At 45.1% G+C, this 24,295-nt stretch overlaps 1 protein-coding gene across 2 annotated transcripts in view; it reads left to right on the forward strand.

Annotated features, from left to right (window-relative positions):
- UAP1 (UDP-N-acetylglucosamine pyrophosphorylase 1) overlaps window positions 1-24,295 on the forward strand; it is a 148,318-nt gene that overhangs the window by 50,224 nt on the left and 73,799 nt on the right. For both annotated transcript variants that reach the window (XM_078687169.1, XM_078687179.1), the window contains exons 4-5: window positions 21,130-21,305; window positions 23,844-24,016. In XM_078687169.1, the coding sequence (XP_078543295.1) occupies window positions 21,130-21,305; window positions 23,844-24,016 (349 nt within the window). The remainder of the gene's footprint in view (window positions 1-21,129; window positions 21,306-23,843; window positions 24,017-24,295) is intronic.

The raw sequence follows: 24,295 nt of genomic DNA on the forward strand, positions 1-24,295 counted from the left end.
AATATTCAGTCCACACATTTGTCTAGACTTTGATTATAACTGTAGGAATCTGCTTGTCCTTTGGCACTGTTAGGACCACAGTCCATGCGCTCCCTGCAGAGTGAGAAACCAGGTTGATGAAAGCAGCAGCTTGGCAGTCGGTGGATGATTTGTTGAGGTTGAAGGGGAAGTCATGGAGTAAATAATGGGTAATTCGAGATGGGGTGAGGAAGCCAGATCCTAAGGCACAGTGCAAGCATGCAAACAAGGCTGCATATAGGATGGATAATATTTGTTTTTTTTGGGTATTTGGGTTTTTTGTTTTGTATTATTACTTTTCACATGCACAAATACTTTCATTTATGAAGTTATTTATTTGATTCTTGTCAGTTTTGCTATGTTGTTTTTGCTGAATTTATATTCCTAGAGTTCAATAGGTACTTAGAACGGAATTAATCCTAGTCAGGGGTGGAAAAATACATCAACAGATTGAATTCTGGCCTGCAAGAAATGGTGGTCACCATCTGATATTGCAAACATCCTGCATTTTATAGCCCTCTTAGTTGCTGAAATACCTGCTTTCTTTAGGCCCAGGAATGGCTTAGGTTGGCTGAATAAACTAAACAGCAGAAGCCCCCAGAACACACCAGGCCTGATTGAGAATCTTTGCCAACAAAAATGGCAGCAATAGCTTGTAATGCCCTGACCTTGAAGGTGTTCAGTACTTGTAGGAATGTTATCCTGGACATTGGTGGAGGAGGTAGCAATGGCCCCCAAACCCCTCCTCACCCGAACTCCACTACCACCTCCTCAGACTTGCAAAGTCAGAGACCAGTGAGTGAGACTGCCTGGTGCCGTGGACCCACACTAATCCAAGTGACTGGGGAAAGCAGCACTGCAACCCTTGAAGAAGGGACATGCTGCACAGGATATTAAGTGACCCTAGAGGGAGGCACAAGACAGGGGTCCCCCAGCAGAGGTGTAGGATAGAGGTGGCAACGCCACAGTCATGTGGGCTTGATTGCAAACGAGGGCCACCGCTTCAGTGAATTGCAGTGAACCGCCTAGAAGAGGAATGGAGAAACACAGCAGTCCTGTGTGGTGACAGTCCCTGAGGGACAGTATAGATATCTCTTGGCCTGGCTTAGGAGGGGCCCACCTTTACCTGGTATGAGTTATAAGATGCATTGCTGGTCCATTCTGGGGGTATTGTGTCTTGGTGCAAGGAACCTTCTAGATGCTGGAGTTAAGGGATAAGCAGCTGGGAGAATCCCAGATTCCCAATACTCTTTGGAATAAATAAGCATGGAGTCGCTGAGTACAAATGGGTCCCAAGTAGTGGCACACTACTTATGCATGTGGTGAGGCAGAGGCTGTCAATGGGTGTGTACATGAGCAGCTACTGGATGAATTTGATGCCACCCTGGTGTCAACTATGGCCACCATCAAAATGCTGGACCGGTAGATCGACACCCTGATGGTGGCCCTCAGCCTTCTGAGAGATGATCCGTGTAAGCTTCCAGACAAAAGTCAAGCAGAATCAGGGCCTGTTGGAGGAGCTGCTTCTGGAGTCCCGGAAACTGCACAAGCAGGTGAAGGAGTTGATGGACAGTGCACACTTTTCAGAGGGCAATGTTGACTAAATTGATGGGAGTTCCAAGTGCAACAATGTAAGGGTGGTGGGTCTGCTGGAAGGGACCTCTTACATAGTACAGTGGATGCAGCAGAATCTGAAGTGTTTGCAGTGTAAAGAGCAAACAGAGTGTAGATGAGACGTCTCCCTCAAGTTGGTCCCCCAAGGTCAGTGGTGGTGTGGCTTTTATACTACAAAGACTAGGAGGTGATCATGCGACGAGGTCTAGCCATTTTCTGGTTAAGAATACCAAAGCTATGATTTTCTTGGGCTAAACACTTGTGTTATAACATCAGCGCACAACTTTCCTAACAATTTAGCAAAAGCTGGGAGTTAATGGGGCCTGAATGTGTTTTTGTTCCCAGCACACCTAAAGATGATGACTGGTAGTTGTTCTATATTCTTTGAGAAACCTCAGGAATCCTTTGCCTAGGCAGTGGGGTAGGCAGCAGCCAAAGATGGGAATCCATTGTTCTGGGAGGCATGCCGAAAGAAATGATGAAAGGCCAAGACTGGTGGTAAGGGGCACCTTACTGCAGCCCAGACCAAAAGGGGGAGAGAGGAGCTTCTGTGCCCAAAACCAATTATTGGTATATAGGGAGGAGACCTGGAGAATCCAGTGACACGACTCAAGCCCTAGTGGCGGGAATCCTGCTGGAGTCTGTGAATCTGCCAATATACCACTTGATTTAGCTGCCCTCCACAATCCAGGTTATGGAATGTAAGGAAACAGGCCTTTAGTTGTGTGGACGCCGCAAGTAATGGGTCCACATACATCTTCCACTGGGAACCACAGACACCCCATTTTAGCGCTTGCTACTCTCAGGATAGCGAAGCTGAGAAGTCAAAGGTATTCCCAAGAGAGGTGGTGTGCCCTAGAAATCGCCATTTGCTGGCACACAGTAACTAATTGTTCAGTCTGTTTTTTTCTTTTGAAAAAGGAAAAGTACAGTGATTACACACACTACTCAATACTACGTAGTCATTTACAAATCTATATAAGGCTGGTGGAAATTCATTTGATATTGTGTAATCTCTTCTGACCCCCTGAATGGTCATATAAAAACATAAGAGAAGTCTGTTGACTTGGTCAAATATTCAAGATCAACAAACGGCATGGCAAAACATCCTCATTTTAGAAGTGATTACAATCATCCATAATAACGGAGTAAATGCACTCATTAATGGTAATAAAGCATATGCATTTTAATTAGTAATTACTATTAACAATATTATATCACTAAAGCGCTTGGCATGTGTCTGTGTGCTTTTTTATATATGCTCACATAATGAAAACTCAGCCATAAAGACAGCACCTACAGGTCATCACATTTTGATCACAAATTCAGCCATTAGCTTTGCCCCTAGAGGGTGCTGTACGGCATGTACTTTTCATTAAATACCTTCAGGCTCCAATAACTGGGGCCTTAACCGTAGCCCATAGAGGATGTCGCACTCCCAGCGGTAGAGCACATGCTCCAGTCTGCAGAGTGCTTGTAACAAACAAGGAACCCTGGGATGGTCTTCCTTTTTGTGACCCTTAACTTAGGGTCAGTATTCCTAAAACACCTCCTTGGGCACTTGGAGGGAGCTGCAACGCCTCTGCAGCTCCTCTGCACTTGTTTATAGTTATGTTCTTGGTGGTGGGCCTGCTGTCCTGGAGCCACCACAAGGGGCAGAAATGGCGTAGTCGGCTTCCAAGCACCACAGGGCATTATGGGTCGGTCCCTTGTATTGTGCCCCATGTGGAACTCTGATCACTGCCCGGGGGCACCAGACAATGTTGGATAACCCCATCTTCCCAAACAGTTGAAGCTGAGATAGGGAATGACTTCTGGGAAAATGAAGGGACAGTGTCTGCTTCGCTGCTTGAATAGAATGCGTTCAAAGTAGTGATGTGAGGCCACTGCATTAGAATGACTTATGGTATCAAGAAGACCCTTGAGATAGATGTGTATGAACTCGAAATGCAGTTGGGGGGCTTAGTTCCGACACTTTCGACCTCCTCGAAAGTACTTGAGGAACTTTTTAAAAAAAAGAAAGAATCCCTTGCCAAATTAATGCAAAGGCTATGCTGCATTCATCATAGATCCTATATTGCTCTGATTCATAATGGTGCAAATAAGGCCTATAAAACTCCATAATGAAAGGGGTCCTGATAATTGACCTCCTGGACAATATGGGATGAGCCATGTACTAACAACTGGGCATAAATCGGGTTATTGAACAATATTCCGACTGTATGCAGAAACAGTTGAGCAGGATAAAAATCGATTGCAGGGTTAATTGAACTAGGCTAAACTTAGCTCTTTGTTACTGGAGCGACTGGAGGGTTTTGAGGACCCACTGACCCTGTCCAAAATTATAACTACTATTGCAGACTTAGAAACAGGGAAGACAATGGGACAGTTACATTGCCAGATGAATTCTACAAAATGTTTGTGAATGTGTTGGTACCAAAATTGGTGTCCCCATATGAGAGAGCCTTACAACTGGGGGCGTTGGCTTGCACAATGAGAGAAGCTCTGATAAAATCCAAACCAGGTTGCCCCAGACATGACAAAAAAGCGTTCAGACCACTATTGATGCTGATTACGATGATAATGTATGCAGTAAGGTTATAGTGAACCGTTTTCTTCGAATGCTACCAACACATACACCCATATTAGAGTGGTTTAGTACGAGAGAGAAACACATTGGTGTTCGTCGGATGAGATCGAGACCCTCTCAACCATGGTTCACGCATGCTTTACGTGAACAGAAGCTGGTTTGCAAGAAACTAGAGCGAGCCTGGAGACATGCTTATCTACCAGCCGAAAAGAAATCATTACGTGCAGCCCAAAAGGATTATTACGCTGCGATTAAGGTAGCTAAAAGCAGCTACTATTCGGACAGAATCGAGAAGGCGGAAAACAACAGCAAAGAGATCTTCTCAATCGTCCAAAATTTTCTATCTCCATGTGCTGCCCAACCTAGGCTCCCTTCTTCCGCTCAATGGTGTGAAGAACTGTCTTGTTATTTCACTGATAAGATTACAAAAATTCAATTGGACTTAGAAGTGGCTCAAAAGTCCTTTACGACCCCACCTGCCCTTTTAGTATCGGATAAACAATGCTCAAAGGATCAGTTTGTAGCCTTCCTCCCGGCCGCGGAATCGGATATACGGCAAATCTTGGCAGCGTTAAAGTCCGGATCGCCCGCAGACCCCTGCCCAGCCAGGGTCTTGGGAGGGATAGTGGATACTATTAGTCAAGAGGTGACACATATTGTTAACCTCTCCCTTTCCAAGGCCTCGATTCCGAGAAGTTGGAAGGAGGCAGAGCTGCTCCCTTTGTTAAAAAAGGCAGGTTTAGATCCAGCTATGCCATCGAGCTATCGGCCCATATCACTGTTGCCAGCTTTGGCGAAGGTGTGTGAGAAGGTGGCTTTTAAACAGTTGGATGGCTTCATTGAGTCCTCCCACGCATTACATCCTGCCCAGTCAGGGTTCAGAGCGACCTACAGTACCGAGACAGCATTAGTTGAGGTCTCGGAGGCAGTTCGAGAGTGCTTGGACGGGGGTGGCAGAGCGGTCCTGATTTTATTGGACCTCTCTGCCGCCTTCGATACGGTGCCTCATGCCCTACTTATCGCTAGACTGCGAGCCGTCGGCATCTCTGGGCTGGCCCTTGACTGGCTGTCATCGTTTTTGAGCGATAGAACTCAGCAGGTCTGGATGCCCCCTTACTCTTCGGCCCCGAAGAGACTGTCAACTGGAGTTCCGCAGGGTTCTACGTTAAGCCCTTTATTGTTTAACGTCTATATGACCCCTCTACTATATCTGGCGGAACAGCTGGGAGCCAAAATAACAGCTTACGCTGACGATACACAGCTGTTATTCACCTGGCCTAAGGGTGCGTCTGACCCATCAGCAGTCCAACATTGTCTGTCGGAAGTATTCAGGTGGCTCGCACAAGTTCAACTCAAGTGCAACGAAGATAAGTCCGAGATTTTATTCTTCGGCTCCTTCCCTGACAACTTCAAGGATCAGATTTGGCCCCCGGACCTGCCCTGTCCCAGTGCGACGGGAGGCCCAGCTAAGAACTTGGGGGTCTGGTTCAGTCAAGATTTGAAGTTTGCGGATCACATAAAAAAACTGACCGGTACCTGCTTTGGCACTCTGCGAGCCCTGAGGAAATTCTTCCCTCTTTTGCCCAGGGTAGCCAAGGAGGCTGTTCTTCGAGCCCTGATTTTATCTCGGCTCGATTATGCTAATGCCTTATTCTGTGGTCTACCCGCGTGTTTGGTTCATCGGTTACAGGTGATTCAAAACGCTGCAGTACGCTTGCTCTTCTCTCTCCCTAGGAGGTCGAGTGTGCGGAGTCATCTACGAAGCCTGCACTGGCTACCTGTACCGCATCGAATCTTGTTTAAAATTCTTGTGTTGGCATTTAGAGCAGTCCATGGTCAGGGACCGTCGTATCTGCAGAAACGGTTCTCATTTTATACTCCCAACCGTGTCCTTCGATCGGCCAATCACTCCCAAATTCAAACATGCTCGGTTGGGAGGACAATCTATTTCAGTTAGGGCAGCCTCTGCTTGGAATGCTCTCCCCCTGTTCCTTAGAGCTGCGCCGACCATCACTGTTTTTAAGAAGGAACTCAAGACTCATCTGTTCAATGCCCCCCTCTAACAGCTTGTTCAGGCCCGGATCCCTCACTCTTGCTGTCCAATCACTCACCGCGCCAGGATACCCCGTGGTAATTGAGCGCGCTATAAAAGTTTTAATAAACATAAACATAAACATTGGGCAACATTAATCGTCTGTTCCATGTGATCAAGCGTGTTCCAGTGATGGCACCTGCCCCAGTGTCTTTGCAGTAAACCTAGATAAAGCTTTCGATTTAGTCAGTGGCAGGTATGTATATGAGGTACTGCACAGAGTAGGGCTTGGAGATAGGATGTTAAGTCGGATTAGAACATTGTTCACTACTTTGACAGCCTGTGTTCAAACAGTGCAAGGGATATCTGGCTTGTACAGTGTTGGCAGAGAGATGAGAAAGGGTGCCCATTTCCCAGTTGATTTTCGGACTAGTTATGGAGCCTTTAGTTAGGAGGACAATGACGAGGAGTGATGCATGTTATCTCTCTGTATGCAGACGATGTGTCGATGTACTTGGGAGACTCGCGCAATGGGCATACACGTCATATCAGTCCTGTAAGAGTTTGGGCTAGTAACCAGGAAATGGGTTAAATAATCCAAATTCTTAGTGTCCCCTGTAAAGCTTACGGATGTGGGAACTCAGGATCTATTGCTGGTGCACAGCCTAAAGTAGGAAAAGTGAGCATTTAGGGGTATCACAGTGTTACTTATAACAGAGAGTAATGTTCTCAATTACAATAATGAGCTAAGTGATGCTGTCAAAAATGGTGATGATTTTGCCAAATTACCATTTCAGTTTCCCACTCTGATCTTTAATGGGCTAGATAGATTGTTAGCGTCTCTAATTTGGAATGCTACCTGACGTAGAGTGGCACTGCTCAGCGTCCCCTTAATAAGGGAGGGTTCTGGGGTCTCCGACTATGAGCTGTTAATACTTTGTGTTACAATTGCAGTGGGGAATCAGATAGTTTACAGACTCACCCATGGCTGCGAAAGGTTGGGTGATGGCAAAAATTCCCCTCAATGAGATAGCCATATGCTTGGTAGGAATACAGATAAGTCCTACTAGATTGCTTGAAGTGGTTAAGAATTGTTGGCAGAAGTACCTTTGGAGGAAGAAGTACGTGACTGTTTTTGCACCTGGGGCTCCGGCTGAAATGTAATGACTTTGGAATACAAACACTAGGTGACCTGTATGCCTCTGATTAGTTATTGGCCTTCCAAGATCTGTGCAAGAATATAGTGTCCAAGCACTCAATCCCTATAATATGGCAGAGCGGTTGGGTCCATCCTTCCGCTTTGGGGGGGGGGGGCATATTGCAATTGAGCCACTGTTGTTTCCGATTCTACATCAGATATTCGTGGTAGTGTCCAGGAGGGAAGTGGTGACACTTCTTTGCAAGGCACATATCAACCAGTTTAAAACTAACTTGCTTGGCCTTCGAGAAAGGTGGTCGTAGAATGTGGAAAGGATTCTGACTGAGAGGGGTTGGGATCCCTATACCACAGCACACATTAACAATTTCCAGAAACGCCAAAATTATGATTCAGCAGTTTAATTTTCTCCAAAGGACTTACTTGACATTAAAACAGCTGTTTTTAATATATCTCACTGTTACATTAAAATGCACTATGTGTGGAATGCTTTGAGCAGATTTCCACCACATGGTATGGGGTGCCTACCGATCATGGCATATTGGGAGAAAATAGCAAGTACACTGGAACAGATGCTGAAAAGAACTGATATTATGAGCTCTCAGGTGTGTTTGCTAGGTTTGTTGCGTCTAAACAAGAAGCTAATAATTCCTGGAACTGCCGTGGTAGTATCAAAAAAGTGTATAGTCCATGATTGAGGCATGCAGTATCTACAAAGGTGATCATGTACTGCATATGTTTAATAGAAACTAATAACAGGAAAAAAAAGAATTTTCAATGCAATAGGTCTTGCATTTGCAAGGGTTTCAGCTATTGGCATTGAAAATGACAATGCCTTTTTTTATGTGTTGTTTTTTTAAAACTTATAAACTAAAGGCATTGTAAATGACAATGCCAATAGCTTACAACTCTCACAAATGCGAGACCTATTGCATTGCAAATGCTGGATCTGTGCCCCATGCAGCCTGCAGGTTGCGATGTTGTCACGACATTGGAACCAATGAAAGTTAGGAGAAAATAAATCTATAGTTATACACTGCTACAATGAAGACGTTAGTAGTGAACATCTTATAGTAGTGCATAATTATAGTTTTCTTTTCTCCTAACTTTCACAATGCAAAGGGGAGAGGAAGTGGCCTCACGGCTAGAGCTGCCGACTTTGAAGCTGGGGAATTAAGTTGGAGCCTTTGTGTCAGCTCAGCAACCTGTGATTCTGGGAGAATCACTTAATCTGCCCATGCCAACCAAAAAACGAATGTGTCCTTGTGTAACGTAACTGGTGCTTATGTAAAGTGCTCCAATATCTTCGGGTCGAGTTCAGACTAATAAATCGGCAAAATATTTTTTTTAAATGCCTTCAAATACCAAGCAGTGGAGGAGTGTCCGATAACCCACAAGTTTACCTGTTTCTTGTGGAGAGATCTTGCAGAGACGGCATGAGCTATCGCCCCCATGCCCACCTTACTCTACTCTAGATCTAACCACCACAAACTAGGATGAAGATGGGAGTGGGGAAGGTATTTAAGGGATGGCAGGATGATGTTGGGAAGTAGTAGAGGACGTCCCTCTGTTCTGATGAACTGTGGTCACCAGCTGGATAGGGAAACAAGGGAACACCTATTAGCATCAACGCACACAACTTGTTCTCACTCACTAACATGCACTCATGCGGGAGTCAATAGTTACCTCATGTGGGGATGTCGCAGGTCTGCCATTTTCAGGAAAACAGGGTAGAAAAAAAAAGGAACAGTAATAAGCGCTCCTGCGCTATCACAAGGAGAATCCAAAGTAACATAAGCGCTCCTGGGCGGTGAGGAAGCAAGAAAAACAAGCACTTGCAGTGCCATAGGTCTCGCATTTGCGAGAGTTTGAGCTATTGGCATTGTTACGGATAATGCCTTTTATTTATGTGTTTATAAAACCTGCAAGCGGCGGTTGAGCACCGCTTACAGGTTTTGTAAACACATAAATAAAAGGCATTATCATTTACAAAGTCAATAGATCTAACTGGCAAATGCGAGACCTATGGCACTGCAAGTGATTGTTTGAGGTGTGAACGTCTGATCCTTGACATCTACAAGAGTAGGAACCATTATATTATAAACGTGCAGGGCTGGGAAAACCACCAATAAAATCATAGCAAGTAGAAAAATGACTAGAGTTTACTTTGGTTCAATTTACCACTCCAGCCCAAAATTAGTCAAGTTCAATGCATGGAAGAGTATTGGTTAGCACCCCAGTCCAGTACAGACATTTTAAAAATATTTTCATTGGATTTGTGTACCTCCAAGTAGCCTGACACAAAACAAATACAACGTTTCGTCGGGCAGAATGGAGAAGAGTTGTTTTCTACAATGGTTCTCTGCAGTAGTGTAAATAAGCCATCAGAAAGTTCTTAATGTAACTAATTGCTTCTAGTGTTTCCCAGGTCGTCCAGCAGCCAAATATCAAAATAATGCATGTTTAGATGTATGCTTGAGTCAATCAGTTGGAGGTTTAGGTTCGGACAAAAGTTCGGGTGGAGTTGCCAATTTGTAGTGTAGCAGACACTGGATGGAGAAGGAAGATAACACACACGGAGCTGTGACCCGCTGCTTTAAAGCTTCTTTTCATTTACGTGCAAAGTGGCAGCCCTTCTGCCACATGAAGAAGTCCTGTTACTGAAAAGGGGCAAACATGAGATGAGCACATACTGACAGGAGCCCAGCACAATGCACAACCTACCATCTCTTTTAACACAATGCACTTGCATGCACCACACAATTGTAGTAGTACTATCAACATAACATGCAGTTATGTTATACATGGTGACTAAAAATATGTGCACAGTGACAGTATATCAAGCACGGCATGTGGAGCAGGACTCGTACAACCAAGGCTACTGGGATTACATGATGCTGCCACTTTTCTTTGCATAATTAAGGATTTGCCGCATTTGCCACATAATTTATCATCTGCTACATCATTTTCTGATTTTACCAAAAAATGCTTCTGGCGCTTACATTTCAAAATGTACTAAAAATGCAGCAACGGGGGCATGGCTAACAGCCGATCGTGATGGCTGACTAGTTGAAGAGCTCCAGGGTCGGTGTGGCCCTTCACACTAATCCATAATCATAATCCGTCATTCCAAGTCACTTCGGGGGCCTGAGCTGCGGTCTGGGGCCGGGCGGCACAGATCGGCGAAACTCCGGTTTGATATCGGGAAGCAGCGGTAAACGTGCGCAGTCCACGGAGGCCTGCTGACTCTCCAGAGACCAGGGCCTCGCGTGAATAGAGACCGGCTCCTGCGGCAGAAAAGTGGCGGACCGTGGCAAAAGTGATCAGGCGGGCTGAGACGCGGCCAAAGCAGCAGCGTGACATACGGCGAGCTGATCACCCCCCGGGGGCCCAGAATTGACAACGGGCAGAAAACAACAGATCGGGAGACGCGGCTAACGGGCGGTGAGACACACAGCTTTAACACCGGCTGGGGGCCCTGACATAAATAAGCCGCGATCACTCTCGGCCTGCTAAGAGCAACATTAAACAAGCTAGCAACAAAGCAAACACATCCCGCCACCCCCCGTCCCTCACTTACCTACCTCCGGCCGCTGGAACACGCTGTGACGCACACCGCAACCGCAAGTCGGCCTGGAGCGCGCCTCGGCAGAGAAGCGGGAGGACAGGAGCGTGACGCGCGTGAACGTGCACGTTGACGTTCCCGCGCGTTCACGGACCTGAGTCGGCTCGTTCCCAGCTCTGTGTCGGGCTCGTTCCCAGCTGCTACTCCCTTGACAGGGAGGAAGGCGGCTATAGAACTCGCTGGCGGGAGCGCTTCGCGCTCCAACGCCAGGCGAGCCCTAAAAACAGGTACCAGCGCTAATTGCGGCCAGACAAGGTTACAGGTAAGGACACAGGCGCTCCAGCACTGTAGTGCCGAAACCAACAACTCTGGCGTGGGCAAGACAAAGTCATGAACAGGACCCCCAGCGCTCCAGCGCGGCAATGTGAACACATACAAGAAATCATAAGAAAGGCAAAACCAATATTCATGCACTGATCCTCTAACGCTCCAGCGTGGCAGGCAGGCGACGGAAAACGCTACAGCATGGCTAGGTTACACAAGGGGGATGCGCTCCAGTGTGGCGAGGGTTAAATAAGCAAAAAGCGCTCCTGCGCGGCAAGGGATTCAACCAGTAATGCACTCCAGCGCGGCAGTGTCTGATAAGCAATACAGCGCTCCAGCGCGGCGAGGTCAGTAACAAGAAAATGCGCACCAGCACGGGCGGGCAGTTACATTTACAATGCGCACCAGGGCGGCAGAGTCCTTAGGCAACAGCAGGTAATGTGGAACAGGACGGCGTCAATACAAAGCGCTTGACCGGGGGAACCCGCATCTGTTATCGGGTTCCCCCGGAAGTGCAGGTGACGTCAGAGCCGCTCCGGCAGGAAAGCTGGACCGCTAACCTGCAGGGGCCGGAAATAAGTATTTCGCGTCCCGCATGAGCAGCGCCAGGCATACGCAAGCATCAGGTGACAGGGGAGGGGGAGCACATACAAAACATGACAAGGAGGAGGCAGCTGCAGCTCTGGTATGCAGTATGAAACAAAAGCAAAGGGGTGCCACATTTATGCAAGGACGGGGTGTGGAGATGATGAGCCCAGCACTGCAGCATGTCCAGAGCCCTCTTGGGCCACGCAGACTGCTGTTAAATGCAAAATTAAGTAAAGCACTTAAGCTTTCCATCCAGGGCACTGTGCTGCATACCACAAATGCGTTTTTGCAGAGAGTCTGAGTGCCTTACAACTTTTACTGACATAGCATGCATTTTATTTTTCTCCTCTTAAAGTGCAAGTTTAGCTGCTAAAGTATTTTTTTTAACATATAAAAACAAAGTATCCCTCCATTACATCGTCTCAGAAAATCGTTTGTGCGTCGCAGTCGTGAATAGCGCAGGGACGGTGCTGTGTGGATTATGATACATTGGATTGAACTCCCTTTTCCAGAACCGTGCCAGCACTGAGCCTGAAAGCCGCACTGTAGCCATGATTATGTTGCACCTAGCAAATACCTGAATCCCAGGGGGCAGCCCACGCTCTCCCACTGGGCAGCACGTTTGGACTTGGGCAGAAGCCCTGGCGTTCCCAGCGTCGGGCTGCCCCCAAGCTGCTCTGTATTTTTCCAGCGGTAAAACCATGTAAGGAAAATGAAAACAGAAGACGCCAATGGCGGAAGGGAGAGGGGACGGGAAAGGAAAGACTCCTGTAGTGCAGTTTTTCTGCTGAGTCATCATAAACTTTATTCGACAATTAAGTCATAAAAGCAATACATAAAATACACATTCCCCAGTAAAAACGTCAATAAAATGTATTTAATAAATATTTAAAAAGAGTTTAAACTACAAGGGACTATTGCCGAATATTGTGTATCCTTAAATATAAAATACATAAAATTCATCAAATATACAGTCCCGGGTGATATTTACACAAAGCTCAAATAGCTGATACATCCCCTATATTTACAACTACACTAAGCAAATGGAGTAGAATTCATATTGCTTTGCCGTAATTCTTTTGCCCGAATTACCCAGGCCCATTTTAAAAACTTGGCCACAGCTATAGCAATTGGGGGGCTAGTGTCTGTGCATAAAATTCTTAATGCTTCTTCATGTCTGCGGGTGCCAATTAGTTTACATATCGGTTTAACCCACATCATTTTAGGAGCAACATAGAGGGGATAAAAAAAGAGAAGATGACTTATAGACTCTTGTTCGTCCCGGCACCCAGGGCATTTATCATTGTCGTTTTCTCCTGCCCATTTAGCTGTAAATGACCTTATTGGAAGGGAGCCTACTCTAAGTTGGAAGTAGAGTTTACGGTCATACTGTTTTTCTATGGCATCCCAATATCGTTCCAGCTTAGAATGGGCCTTAAATTCCAGAAAGCGACCTGTAAGATGTGAAGAAAGACCCTTTGTAGATACTTTAAGATTAACCATCTCCCAATATTTTGCCTTCATAAGGTTTTTAGAGGGAAATACAGCATTTGCAGGGTCGTCCCAGAGTTCCCTCATTCCCAGGCTAAATAACAAGGACCTTATGGCCTTTAGCCAATGGATTTTATGCAAGGAATCTTTGGCAATTATTTCCTTTAGACCCCTGCATAATGCTAGAGTTCTTCTGTGGTCCATATCCTACGCCAATACAGAAGCGGGCGTAGGAAAGCAAGGTCTTGGATGGATTTTTTTCCAAGATCCAACATTAATAGTATCAACGGGGTGCTTGACGGAACGCTAGTGGCTTTTCTCAAGAATTCATTTTCTGCTAGTGTCAAATTTCTTAGGTTTTCAAACCCCAAGAGTTCAGCTCCTTAAAGAGCCGAACTTAGGACCTTCATTCCATATATTTCTAATAAAGGGCTAATGGGTTTTGATACAGAGGAATTAAACCTTTTGAGAAGGATACCTGCCTGCTGGTGATGTTTAAGCACTGCTAGATCTAATTGGCTAGTCCATCCCAGATCTCTCTGGAGGGTAACTCCCAGATAAGTAAAGGCGTCAACCTGCTCTAGCGGGGATTCATTCATATATATCCTCACTCTAAAAGGTTTAACAAATCCAGGGGGCTTACGGTCAGTAAGGACCATACATTTTGTTTTTGCTATATTTATTTCCAATCCCCGATCCAAACAAAAATCTTCAAAGCGCTTTAAGGCACCCTGAAGCCCACTTGGCGTTTTTGAAATTATCAGGGTGTCGCCCGCGAACATGAGGATCGGAACTCGCTCACCAGACATCGCAGGGGCATCGGTCTGGACCAAGGAGAGGTAACTCGCCACCCCGTTCACGAAGAGCGAGAACAAGCTAGGTGCCATAACGCAACCTTGCCTCACTCCCCGCTCAACAGGGAAGGGTTCCGTAACCTCTCCCTGGTGACCCCATCGAACCCGAGCGAACGTATCCTCATGTAAGCGAACAATCAGACTCAACAATTCAGGGGCCATCCATAGCTCCTCCAGAACTCGCCACAGTTTGTTCCGGGGAACTAGGTCAAAAGCCGCCCTTAGATCTACGAAAACGGCATATAGGGTACCCTTCTCCAAAACCACAGTGCGCCAATATAGGATGATGAACCGGAAGACCTGGTCTATAGTACTGGTCTTGGGTCGAAACCCAGCCTGGAGGTGACTCAAGATGTTATTATCAACCATCCAGGTCTGGATTTTCCCCAATACCAACCGGATCATAATTTTTTGGATGGAGTCAATCAGGCTAATAGGCCTATAATTGCCTGCTAACGACTTGTCCCTTTTTTTTGTAAATCGGCACTATTTCAGCGCCTTTCCACGAGTGGGGAACTTCCATCCCTTGAGCTATGGCATTTGCCAGGTACATAATATAGAGCCGCCATCTATTTTTGTTGTTTAGAAATAGATCGGCGGGAACACAGTGCATTCCTGGAGCGCGACCCTCAGTCACTAAATTTAACGCGCTATCAACATCTCTTACAGTGAAGGCGGCTTCCTTATAAAAAGTATGGACGTAAGTCCCCTCACTATTGCCAGCTTCACTACTAGAGTATTGTGGTTTAAAATACTCAACCCATGAGCTTTGGGCAACATTATTATGTGGGCACTCACGATGCCCACCCCTGTCCCATTTAAAAAAATGCCAAACATTTTTTTGATTCTTGGAGTCACATGCAGCTTTAAGGTCCTGCCACCTACTCTCTTCCCAAGCTTTTTTAGCAACGAACTGTTTACGCCTATAATTAGTTCTTGCCACCTTTATTTTGCTAAAATCTTTTGTTTTTAATGCTTGAGACAACTCTCCTCTGGCTTGTCGACAAGAGCCATTATACCAACTCTCCATTTTTCGGTTTTGGGCTCTTTTACCTTGGCAAGGTTTACAAAAGTACATTTTTAATTTGGTGAAGAAGCTATCATGGGCATCCATAAAAGGTTTATGCAAGGGCCCATGCGTTCTATCTACCTCCATAGTAGCTAACACACCTTCCAGACCTAACTCAATGTCTGTCATGATATTCTGGTGCTCTGCAACCTGGCACCACTTAAGGTGATGCTCATAATTTGTTATTACTTAGTTAGGTGAAATAGGTCCCTTGGACATTTCGTCGACTTTATTTAAGCCCAGGGTGAACACCGCGGCAATAGGATTGTGGTCACTCTCAATACGAGCCATTACCTCCATATCGAGTAGAGTGTGCCACAACTAAAGGGGGACAAGTAAATAATCTATATTACTTGCCCTTACACCATTATCGAATGTTTTCTTGGCCATCCTATCCGACAGAGTTCGACCATTGGCAGCCCTCAACTGGTGCCCCATACAGAGGCCCTTCAGTTGAATTGCAGCCTCTGTCCATTTTCCTATAGGGTTAATATCTAGTTGAGGGACTCCCCATCTACACTCATCATCTGTTAGGTGCATATCATCAGGGCCAAATGGCTCGAAGGTGGTGTTAAAGTCTCCTGCTATTAGCGGTAGGACATTTGCTGGGGAGGCCTGAAGCATAGCATCCAGAGCTGTTACAACCTCAGATCTCCTACCTCCTGGGAGGCACCTGGCATAAACATTAAAGATATCTATTTTTAAGTTTGATGGAACGCTAAGCCTAACAGTGAGGATATCACTATTTGTTACAGGGAGTAATTGGCTATGACACTTAAGGCTCTGCCTAACCCAAACCACTAATCCACCCATAAGACGGCCCAGTTGTTTTTTAACTGCAGGGACAAAAAAATGAAAGTAACCCACTTTAAACACGGGTTCAACCGCCCAAGTCTCCTGTAGTAGACAAATATCAAATGTATCAATAAATTCCATCCAAGCAGGTGAATTGAGTTTAGGCCCCACACCCGCAACATTCCATGAAATTATTGATGTCTGGCATACTGACCCATCAGATCCACAAATAAATTCACCCAACACAGGGGATACCAAAGGGCGCCACAATAGCTGACTCAGCAGAGCTGGCCCCCCCCTTACTGCGCCAATACTAGTAGATTCGGTTGGACTTTGAACTATTGTTGTTTTCTGCTGACAGATAGGTGCACTGTACCGTAATCCCACCTGCTTCTGGACTGATACTAGCGAAAGTTCCAGACACACCAGTCTGTTTTCAATAGAGTCCAGCCGATCATATATTGGATGACACAACTTCTTGAAAGTTCCCTCCAGTCTTTTCCAAAACAATGGCCCCAGATCAGGATGTCCTTCCTCCCCCACAATAACTTGTTGACCCCTGTGCCCTTCTTTAGCAAGTAATACAGGTCGAGTAGGGCTAGTAAATGACATAACCACAGGGTCCTCAGTCGATGCGACATTTTTAGCAATTTTCGCTTTCTTCCCCCCCGCCTTTAATGGTGCCCCGGGACGTTTTCTTTTTGCTAGCGCTCCCCCCTCAAGCTGAGCAACCCCAGATTTTGCATTGCTAGCTGAGCGAGTTTTGATATTAGGGGAGGGGACTCTTCTTGCAACGCTATGTGAGGCCATACCCCTAGGGTAGATCTTACTTGCTTCATGAATAATCACTGGTTGTGGTGATAAGCTTCCCTCCACCACCCCCGATGGCGGAAGTGTACCCTGGGAATCGGGCTGTTGATGTAATGGTGATCTAGCCCTTGCCAGATTTCCCAAAGACGATCTCTTATCAAAGGGAATGTCCAGGGATAGTCTCTTTTCTGTGAGTTCAATATCCTTGGCCAAAACTGTCAATACCCTGATAAGAAAATTATCCAATGTCCCCAATAATGTGCCTCCCGTAGATTTCCTGCCATTTAAAACTGCATTTGGTGAGGTGGTCATTCTTGCTGCGGTCGGATTGCTACTTTGCACTCTTAATTTTCAAGTAGTACCACACCAAGACTCTTACTATGTATCACTGACCTTGGGCGGCTGAATCAGATGTTAATGGGGTGGCCCGTCCCGTCCTTATCCGTTCTTTAACAGGCTTAAACGGGCCCGCGTAGCGGAGGACTGCGCTGCTTATGTGCAGCTCCTGACGCTGTTGTCCTGCGTCACTTTCGCCGCACCGCTAAGACTGCCAGGATCTGGAGTCCCGGGGCGGCGGCGGCGATGATGAAAGCTGTGGCCGTTTGACTCCTGGAGGTGGCGGCAAAAGGGTAAGACCCCCAACAATCAATGTCCGTGTCTGCGGCTTCCTGCAGTTTTTACGTGGATCACGTAAAAAGATCTCTAGCCAGAGAGGCCAATACACTCACATCCCCCCTCTCATTACCACGAAATACACGTTCAAAGCGGCAGAGGTTTGCTCGCTCAAGGAAAGACTCACTGCAGAACTGCTGAGACACAGCTTGCCAACATCTGTTACGCTGCTGCTGCCGTGTGCACGGAAAGGTGAAGGGAAGATGGCGAGGAAGGCAACTGGAAAGAGTCATCCTTCTCATTAAGACTCACAAGAACACGTGAATGGAAAAGCTATGGGAGAGAGGGACACACAAACAGACAGGCTGATATAGAAAACATTTGAACCAACAGACACGCTGAGCTATGCGAGAGCGCGACCGTCACCGACAGGCTGACAGTAGGAGACAGTAGCAGGCAGATATGCTGGGATTATGGGACGCGCCGTTAGCGTGCACATCTGCTGTCCGGGCGCAAGCTGAGATCACCAGAGAAGACCCACCGTGAGCGTCGACATCGGCTGTCCAGGCAAGTGCACATCTCCTGTCCCCCTTCGGATACAAAACCCACAACAATAGATCTCGCCAAGGTGTGCAGCGCATACGCTGCGTCGCTAGGCAAGACCTAAAAAGAGACTAAATCCTGTTTCATGTCAATGCATCTTGATGATTTAGTGTCTCCCTCTGTACAAGTGCAAAATATTTGGCCTTCCACATTTACCCTCTTCTCTCCCTCAGTGAGCATGCAAACAAGAAAGCCAAACAGCCTGGTTCTAAATGTGCCTTTTCTCTCAAATTAAACCCTTCATTTCCTCTGCCGCCGTAAGAAATCTAGTAGAAGACATAACATAACAGGTGTATTTGTAAAGTGCATGATTACCCAAAGGTGTCCTGGTGCTAAATTACAGATGTTTGTTACCCAACTCAATGGTACTCATTTTATCGACTTCAAATGGGTGAAAGGCTGAGTGGACCTGCCGGGATTTGAACCTGTGACCATGAGGTCTAACACAGGCCCCTGCAGTAGATGCATTAGTCCACTGAGCATATTGTTGGAGGTCACACCCTTGTAACCGACCACAAAGCCTTACACACTTACAAAACGGCTTTCATAGTTAACAAATTGTAGCCATTTATGTTTTCATGACGTGCAAGTAAAAGCAAGCCAATGAAGTCTCGTTGCTTCCCACTTTCAGGAACAGCACCCCGCCCCTCTAAGGACGGCACCTTGTTTCAGTACATTCCAATATAACGTCAAATAACCCTTTTTCTCATTTGACCGGCTCTTCTACCACCCCACCGCCACATCTGATTGCTTCATCCAACCTCTTGTATCTTCCAAATTACCACTGCACATTTGTATGTGTGTGCTTGTTGCAAACATACTTTAACAGTCTCCTATCTGTTCTTCGAGTGGTAGTCTGAGCAGGGATAGAGAGCACAGCAACTACCACTGAAATTTATGGGGACTTTTCTTCACTTTTTATATGCTGTTGAAAATGTAAACTTGGTTCTTGAGAAGGTACTGTGTGGCTCTTAAAATATATTTCCATTAAAGTCCACTCTTTCACTATACTCCCATGTAGTTGCATGACTTTGAAACATTTTGTAAACAGTATCAGAAAGTAATGGAAGATCTTTTGCTCAAGTTTGGTGCAATTGTACTACTGTAAATGGTGACTGTTGTTTTACACCACTCTAGTAGTCATTTTCTTGAACTCCGACGTCGGTAAGGATTTAGTTGGGCCATGCTGACAATTTAACCTGTGACCTATAGGTGGGATAAATAATTGGGTGCCAACACACAGCTATAATCCAGCTCACTTTTGTTCCTCTCATGCACCACGTTTCCATCTCCAGATCAAGAAGGAAGTGTTTTTTGTGCATGGTCCCTGGATTCCCCACTGATAAGCTCTAACAAGTGCATTTATATCTTTTAACACCCCTGAGTAGAGTGGGTGCATTCTGTTGTCTGAAAGGTCATGATGCTTCATGGTTCTTCCTTAACAGATAAGTTTAATTCTGTGGTTCTAGGTAGCATTATCAGGATGTTAGTAACATGTTTTGATATACTTCATACCACATTTTTGCTATTTCGAAGCTCTGTAAATAGCAGATGTTACTGTTAGACAATTTAATGGTACTCAGTTTACTGACCACTGTAGGTTGAAATTCTGAGCCTGCCATGCCAGAATTCAAACATATTACCTTCAGAGCATGACCGATGTCAATGGCGGATATAACTTAACTAATTCATCTCAAAGAGTAGGGCTTCAGTGTTATTTACGGGTTTCCTAGCAGCCCTACATCATTAATTTAAGCATGCCTGGAATGTGATTTTGCTGCAAAGTTCCACATTCACCGCATGGCAAATTCTGTAGTTAATTCTTCGGGCATAGCTTTAGCTGTTGGCTGAGCAGCCAAAATGGTCAGGATAGGCTACAGGGGTTTCAGTGGTTTCCTTCAAACCCTTCCTAGTCATTCTAAGAAGCAAGGAAGTGAGGGCCCTATGCCACCATCATCCACCTCCCGGTGCCCTCTGTGCCCACAGCTTGTTTGATTTCTGAATCCCAGGATGGAGAGGTGGCTTCCTCGCAGTCCAACTGGTTGTGTGGACTTTTTCACAGGTACCTGGGAAATGTACTTATTAATCAAGCACTTCGAAAATGTAACTTAGCCAGTTCATGTCCTTTGAGGCAATGCTTCGATTGTTATGATTCTCTTGCCCTTCCTAAATAAGTGTCCTTAATCCCTTAGTTCTGGTGTGGGTTACAAATTAGTGTCTGTATTGTAGGTCTTTGATAGAATGCACACCTAACTCCTCCAAGAACTAGCAGATTGGATTAGCATAGAACTTGTTTTATTGACACATGAGCATCTTATTCACAGGCTTCATTATATATGTATTGTAGGTAGGGTCCAGTTGGAACAGATCACAGAAATGAGGGTGAGAGGGAGTTGCATCAAATTTGAACAGCACAACACATTTGATGTATTCTTTACCTCCCATTTATACTCAATTTAGTGTATTAGCAAAATAAGGCACAGGGGGATTAAGTGGTTTATTCAGAATCACACTTTCTTTTATTCAGAGGCTGAATTAGGGATCATAACCCCCATCTTGGGCTAAATCATAAGCCACTAGACCAAATCTCTTGGGCAGAATGCAAATTCCTCAGACGGTAGAAAGTGCATACCTCTAAAGAATAGAAAGTATACAAGTCCAAACATACAGAAAGTGTGCAACCCCAAATGAGCAGAGTATACGACTGCCAACTCTAGAAGGTACGTGCTTCAAAACAAAATAAATGTTTCCTTCTAAACGAAATAACGTGCATGCCTTTTAGGATATATAAAGTATATGGCTATGAAAGAATATATAGAGTAGGGAATGGAAAACATATACTTCTAATTAATATTGATAAACTGCAAATGGCTAAAGTCCTAAACACCGCAACATATCCCTTTATGACAAATATTTGTTGGAGTGATTGAATGTTAATTAGGCAATGACTTTGCTTCTTATATCACTGCTTCGCTTTGACATTTTCCCTCATGTATTTATTTGTGCAGGTACATCATGACTAGTGGAAGAACAATGGAGTCTACCAAAGAGTTTTTCCGAAAACACAAATACTTTGGACTGAGGCCAGAGAATGTGGTCTTTTTCCAGCAGGGAATGTTGCCTGCCATGAGCTTTGATGGCAAGATTCTGCTGGAGGAAAAGGGACAGTTGGCCATGGCACCAGGTGTGTAATCTTGCAGCAAAGCAGAGTCAAAGCTGTGATTGCAATGTTTGAGAGGGTGCAGCTGTTTTTTAAAAAAGTTGGTTTATAGCTAAGGCATCTTTCCCCTTATTTGCGAGTGCCAAACAGCGACTGCAATAGATGGAAGAAAAGTCTGTTCTCACATGCTGCGCATGCTTCTCTCCAGCCGGCATCTTAGAGCACTGTTTTAAAGGGATCGTCGGTAACACAATAAGTGCAGCTTCAAGCATATATTGGTACACAGGGTGTGTTGCATAACAAACTGCTTTCCTTAGAGCTTAAAATATTTTGGAAGCTTTGAAATGCTCATAATTTCTACAAAATACTGTTGCCCATCATATTACATGCTGTAGATTTCCCTGACTAGTCACCCTTGCGATATTTAGAAAGTAATATGAGGTATTTTATCAAATTCCATAGTAGTAGTTAAACTACTTTTGGTCCAGGACGTGAAGGTGTAACGTCTTTAGTCTAGCAGAGAAGTTGAGCTCCCTCTGTTCCACGGCAGTTGTTTGCATGATCATCAAGGATTTCAGTTCCACTCCTGCTTCTATTCCAGAGCATGGAGTTCAGTTGCCTTTATTCCAGGGCATGAAGTTGAAATGCCTCCTTTCCATAAAGTTGAGCTGCCTCTATACTGAATAATTCGCAATCATTGTAATTGCTTGGACATCATTGACTACTTCAAACTGGTTTTAACAGGCGCTGGAAGGGCGTTGCGTCAATTTTGATGGTTTCAAGCTGCAAAACAACCTGCAAGGGCGCAGAACTGAAATTCGCACGACAAGGCTGTCAAAACTGTCTACAGTGGAATTCAGGGATGCTGCAGATGAAGTCTTTGATGGCCCTGAGACTTCTTAACAGGAGGCAATAACGGACAAGCCCTTGGAGAAACTTCACAAACAGGATAACTAGCAAAGTCCAGTCCTTTTCCTCTCCAAAGCAGAAGCAGCAACTGCAGGCCAACCCAGCAAAGCAACACACAGCAAAGGGGCATTACTCCTTCTCACAGCTCTTCAACCCTTTTCTTTTGCAGAGGTTCCTTTTGATCCAAAAGTCTACTAAAAGTCTGGGGGTTTAGAGGGTTATACTTATACCTCTTTTGGAATTTGAAGTAGACATTCTTCAAAGGATTGTCCTTGTAGTAGACAAGTTCTTGTCCTACCTAGTTCTTGCTCCAGACAACACTGCAGGGGGGTGGATATAGCCCTCTTCAGGTGCACGTGACAGCTCCTCCCACCACTCTAGCTAAGGGATGCCCATCAGCCTGTTGATGGGCTGTCAGCATATGCAGGGCACTCCTCAACTCCCTTTGTGTAACAGTCTAGAGTGAATGCACAAACAGGCCCCTGTCAGTCTAAACCATACGTTGATTCCACAGGCAGGCAGAGGCACAGGATGATTAAACAAGAACAAGCCCACTTTCTAAAAGTGGCATTTTCAACCACACAATTTAAAAACTTCATTCACTAAAAGGTGTGTTTTTAAATTCTGAGCTCAGGGAGCCCAAACTCCAAAGCTCTAGCTTTTCCCAATTGAAAGTAACACTTGTAAAATGTTATAAGGTATCTCCAATGATAGCCTGTGGAAGAGCTAGTCCTTGCAATAGTGAAAAACTAATTTGACAGTATTTCACTATCAGGACATGTAAAACGCACCACTACGTGCCTTTTCACATACACTGTACCCTGCCCATGGGGGTACTTTGAGTCTGCCTTAGGGGTACCTTACATGTAGTAAAATGCAAGGTTAGGGTCTAGCAAGTGGGTGTGCTTGCCAGGGAGACATGGCAGTTTAAAATTGCACTCACAGACACTGCAGTGGCAGGCCTGAGACAAGTTTCCATGAATACTCATGCGGGTGGCACAACCAGTGCTGCAGGCTCACTAGTAGCATTTGATTTACAGGCCCTGGTCACACACAGTGACTTTACTAGGGACTTTCCAATAATTCAAATATGCCAATCATGGATAGTCAATCAGAATTACACTTCGCACAAGGAGCATATGCACTTTATTACTGATTAGCAGTGCTAAAGTGCCTAAAGTCCTGAGGCAAACAAAGACAGGTCTGAAAAATAGGAGGCAAAAAGTTGGGGGATAAAGCTGTAAAAAGGGCCAGGTCTAACATAAAAAAAATCGAAAAAATGCCATTTGATTACAGAGACTCTTTAAAGAGTGAAAACATGCTTGCTTCTGAGCAGTATTTACATTTTCTGGATACCAAACTGCTTCTTGCAGTGAATAACAAGTTTTGCCTCCTCCAGCAGTCGTATCACATCCTTTTTTTACCAAACTATTTCTTCCTAATTTAATTCATGTATTGGTTGGCAAGTTGTAAGGATACGAGTTAGAATGTTATCTGTTTTTTTCGAGTTGTACACACATGATTTGGAAATAACAGCTTATTGATGTCAAGCGAAATCGGTTTCATGTTCCTCTTGCTTAATCAATGCCATTCATACAGTTCCAGTTTATCGCCCAAACAGGATAATTGATTTTCTCCCTTTACTTCATATAGATGGAAATGGTGGCTTGTACCGAGCGCTGGGAGCTCACGGTGTGGTTGACGATATGGAGCGTCGAGGAATCGAGTGCATCCACGTTTACTGTGTTGACAACATCCTTGTGAAAGTGGCAGATCCTATATTCATTGGCTTTTGTGTAAAGAAGGGGGCTGATTGTGGAGCAAAGGTAAGTACTAGCTTCAGTCTTTCGGTTCTTAAATGAATGTTTCAATGTAATAGAACCCTCTCAAGATAGTGATTCCTATCATTTGTTAAAACAAGTAGATATACAATAAAATGCCAGTTACAATATTGTTTTCGGCTGACTATAGACCTACTGTGTATTAGGTATGTTAGACAGTGCTATATGACATATGTGGGAGAAGGAGGCTACATATTGAAAGGAAATAGTATGAAATTGGGGAAGACTTGCATGAGTGTCCTGCGATTGGTTGACGGGGGTTAT

The sequence above is a fragment of the Lissotriton helveticus genome, chromosome 1_1 (assembly GCF_964261635.1).
Source record: "Lissotriton helveticus chromosome 1_1, aLisHel1.1, whole genome shotgun sequence".
NCBI classification, from domain to species: domain Eukaryota; kingdom Metazoa; phylum Chordata; class Amphibia; order Caudata; family Salamandridae; genus Lissotriton; species Lissotriton helveticus.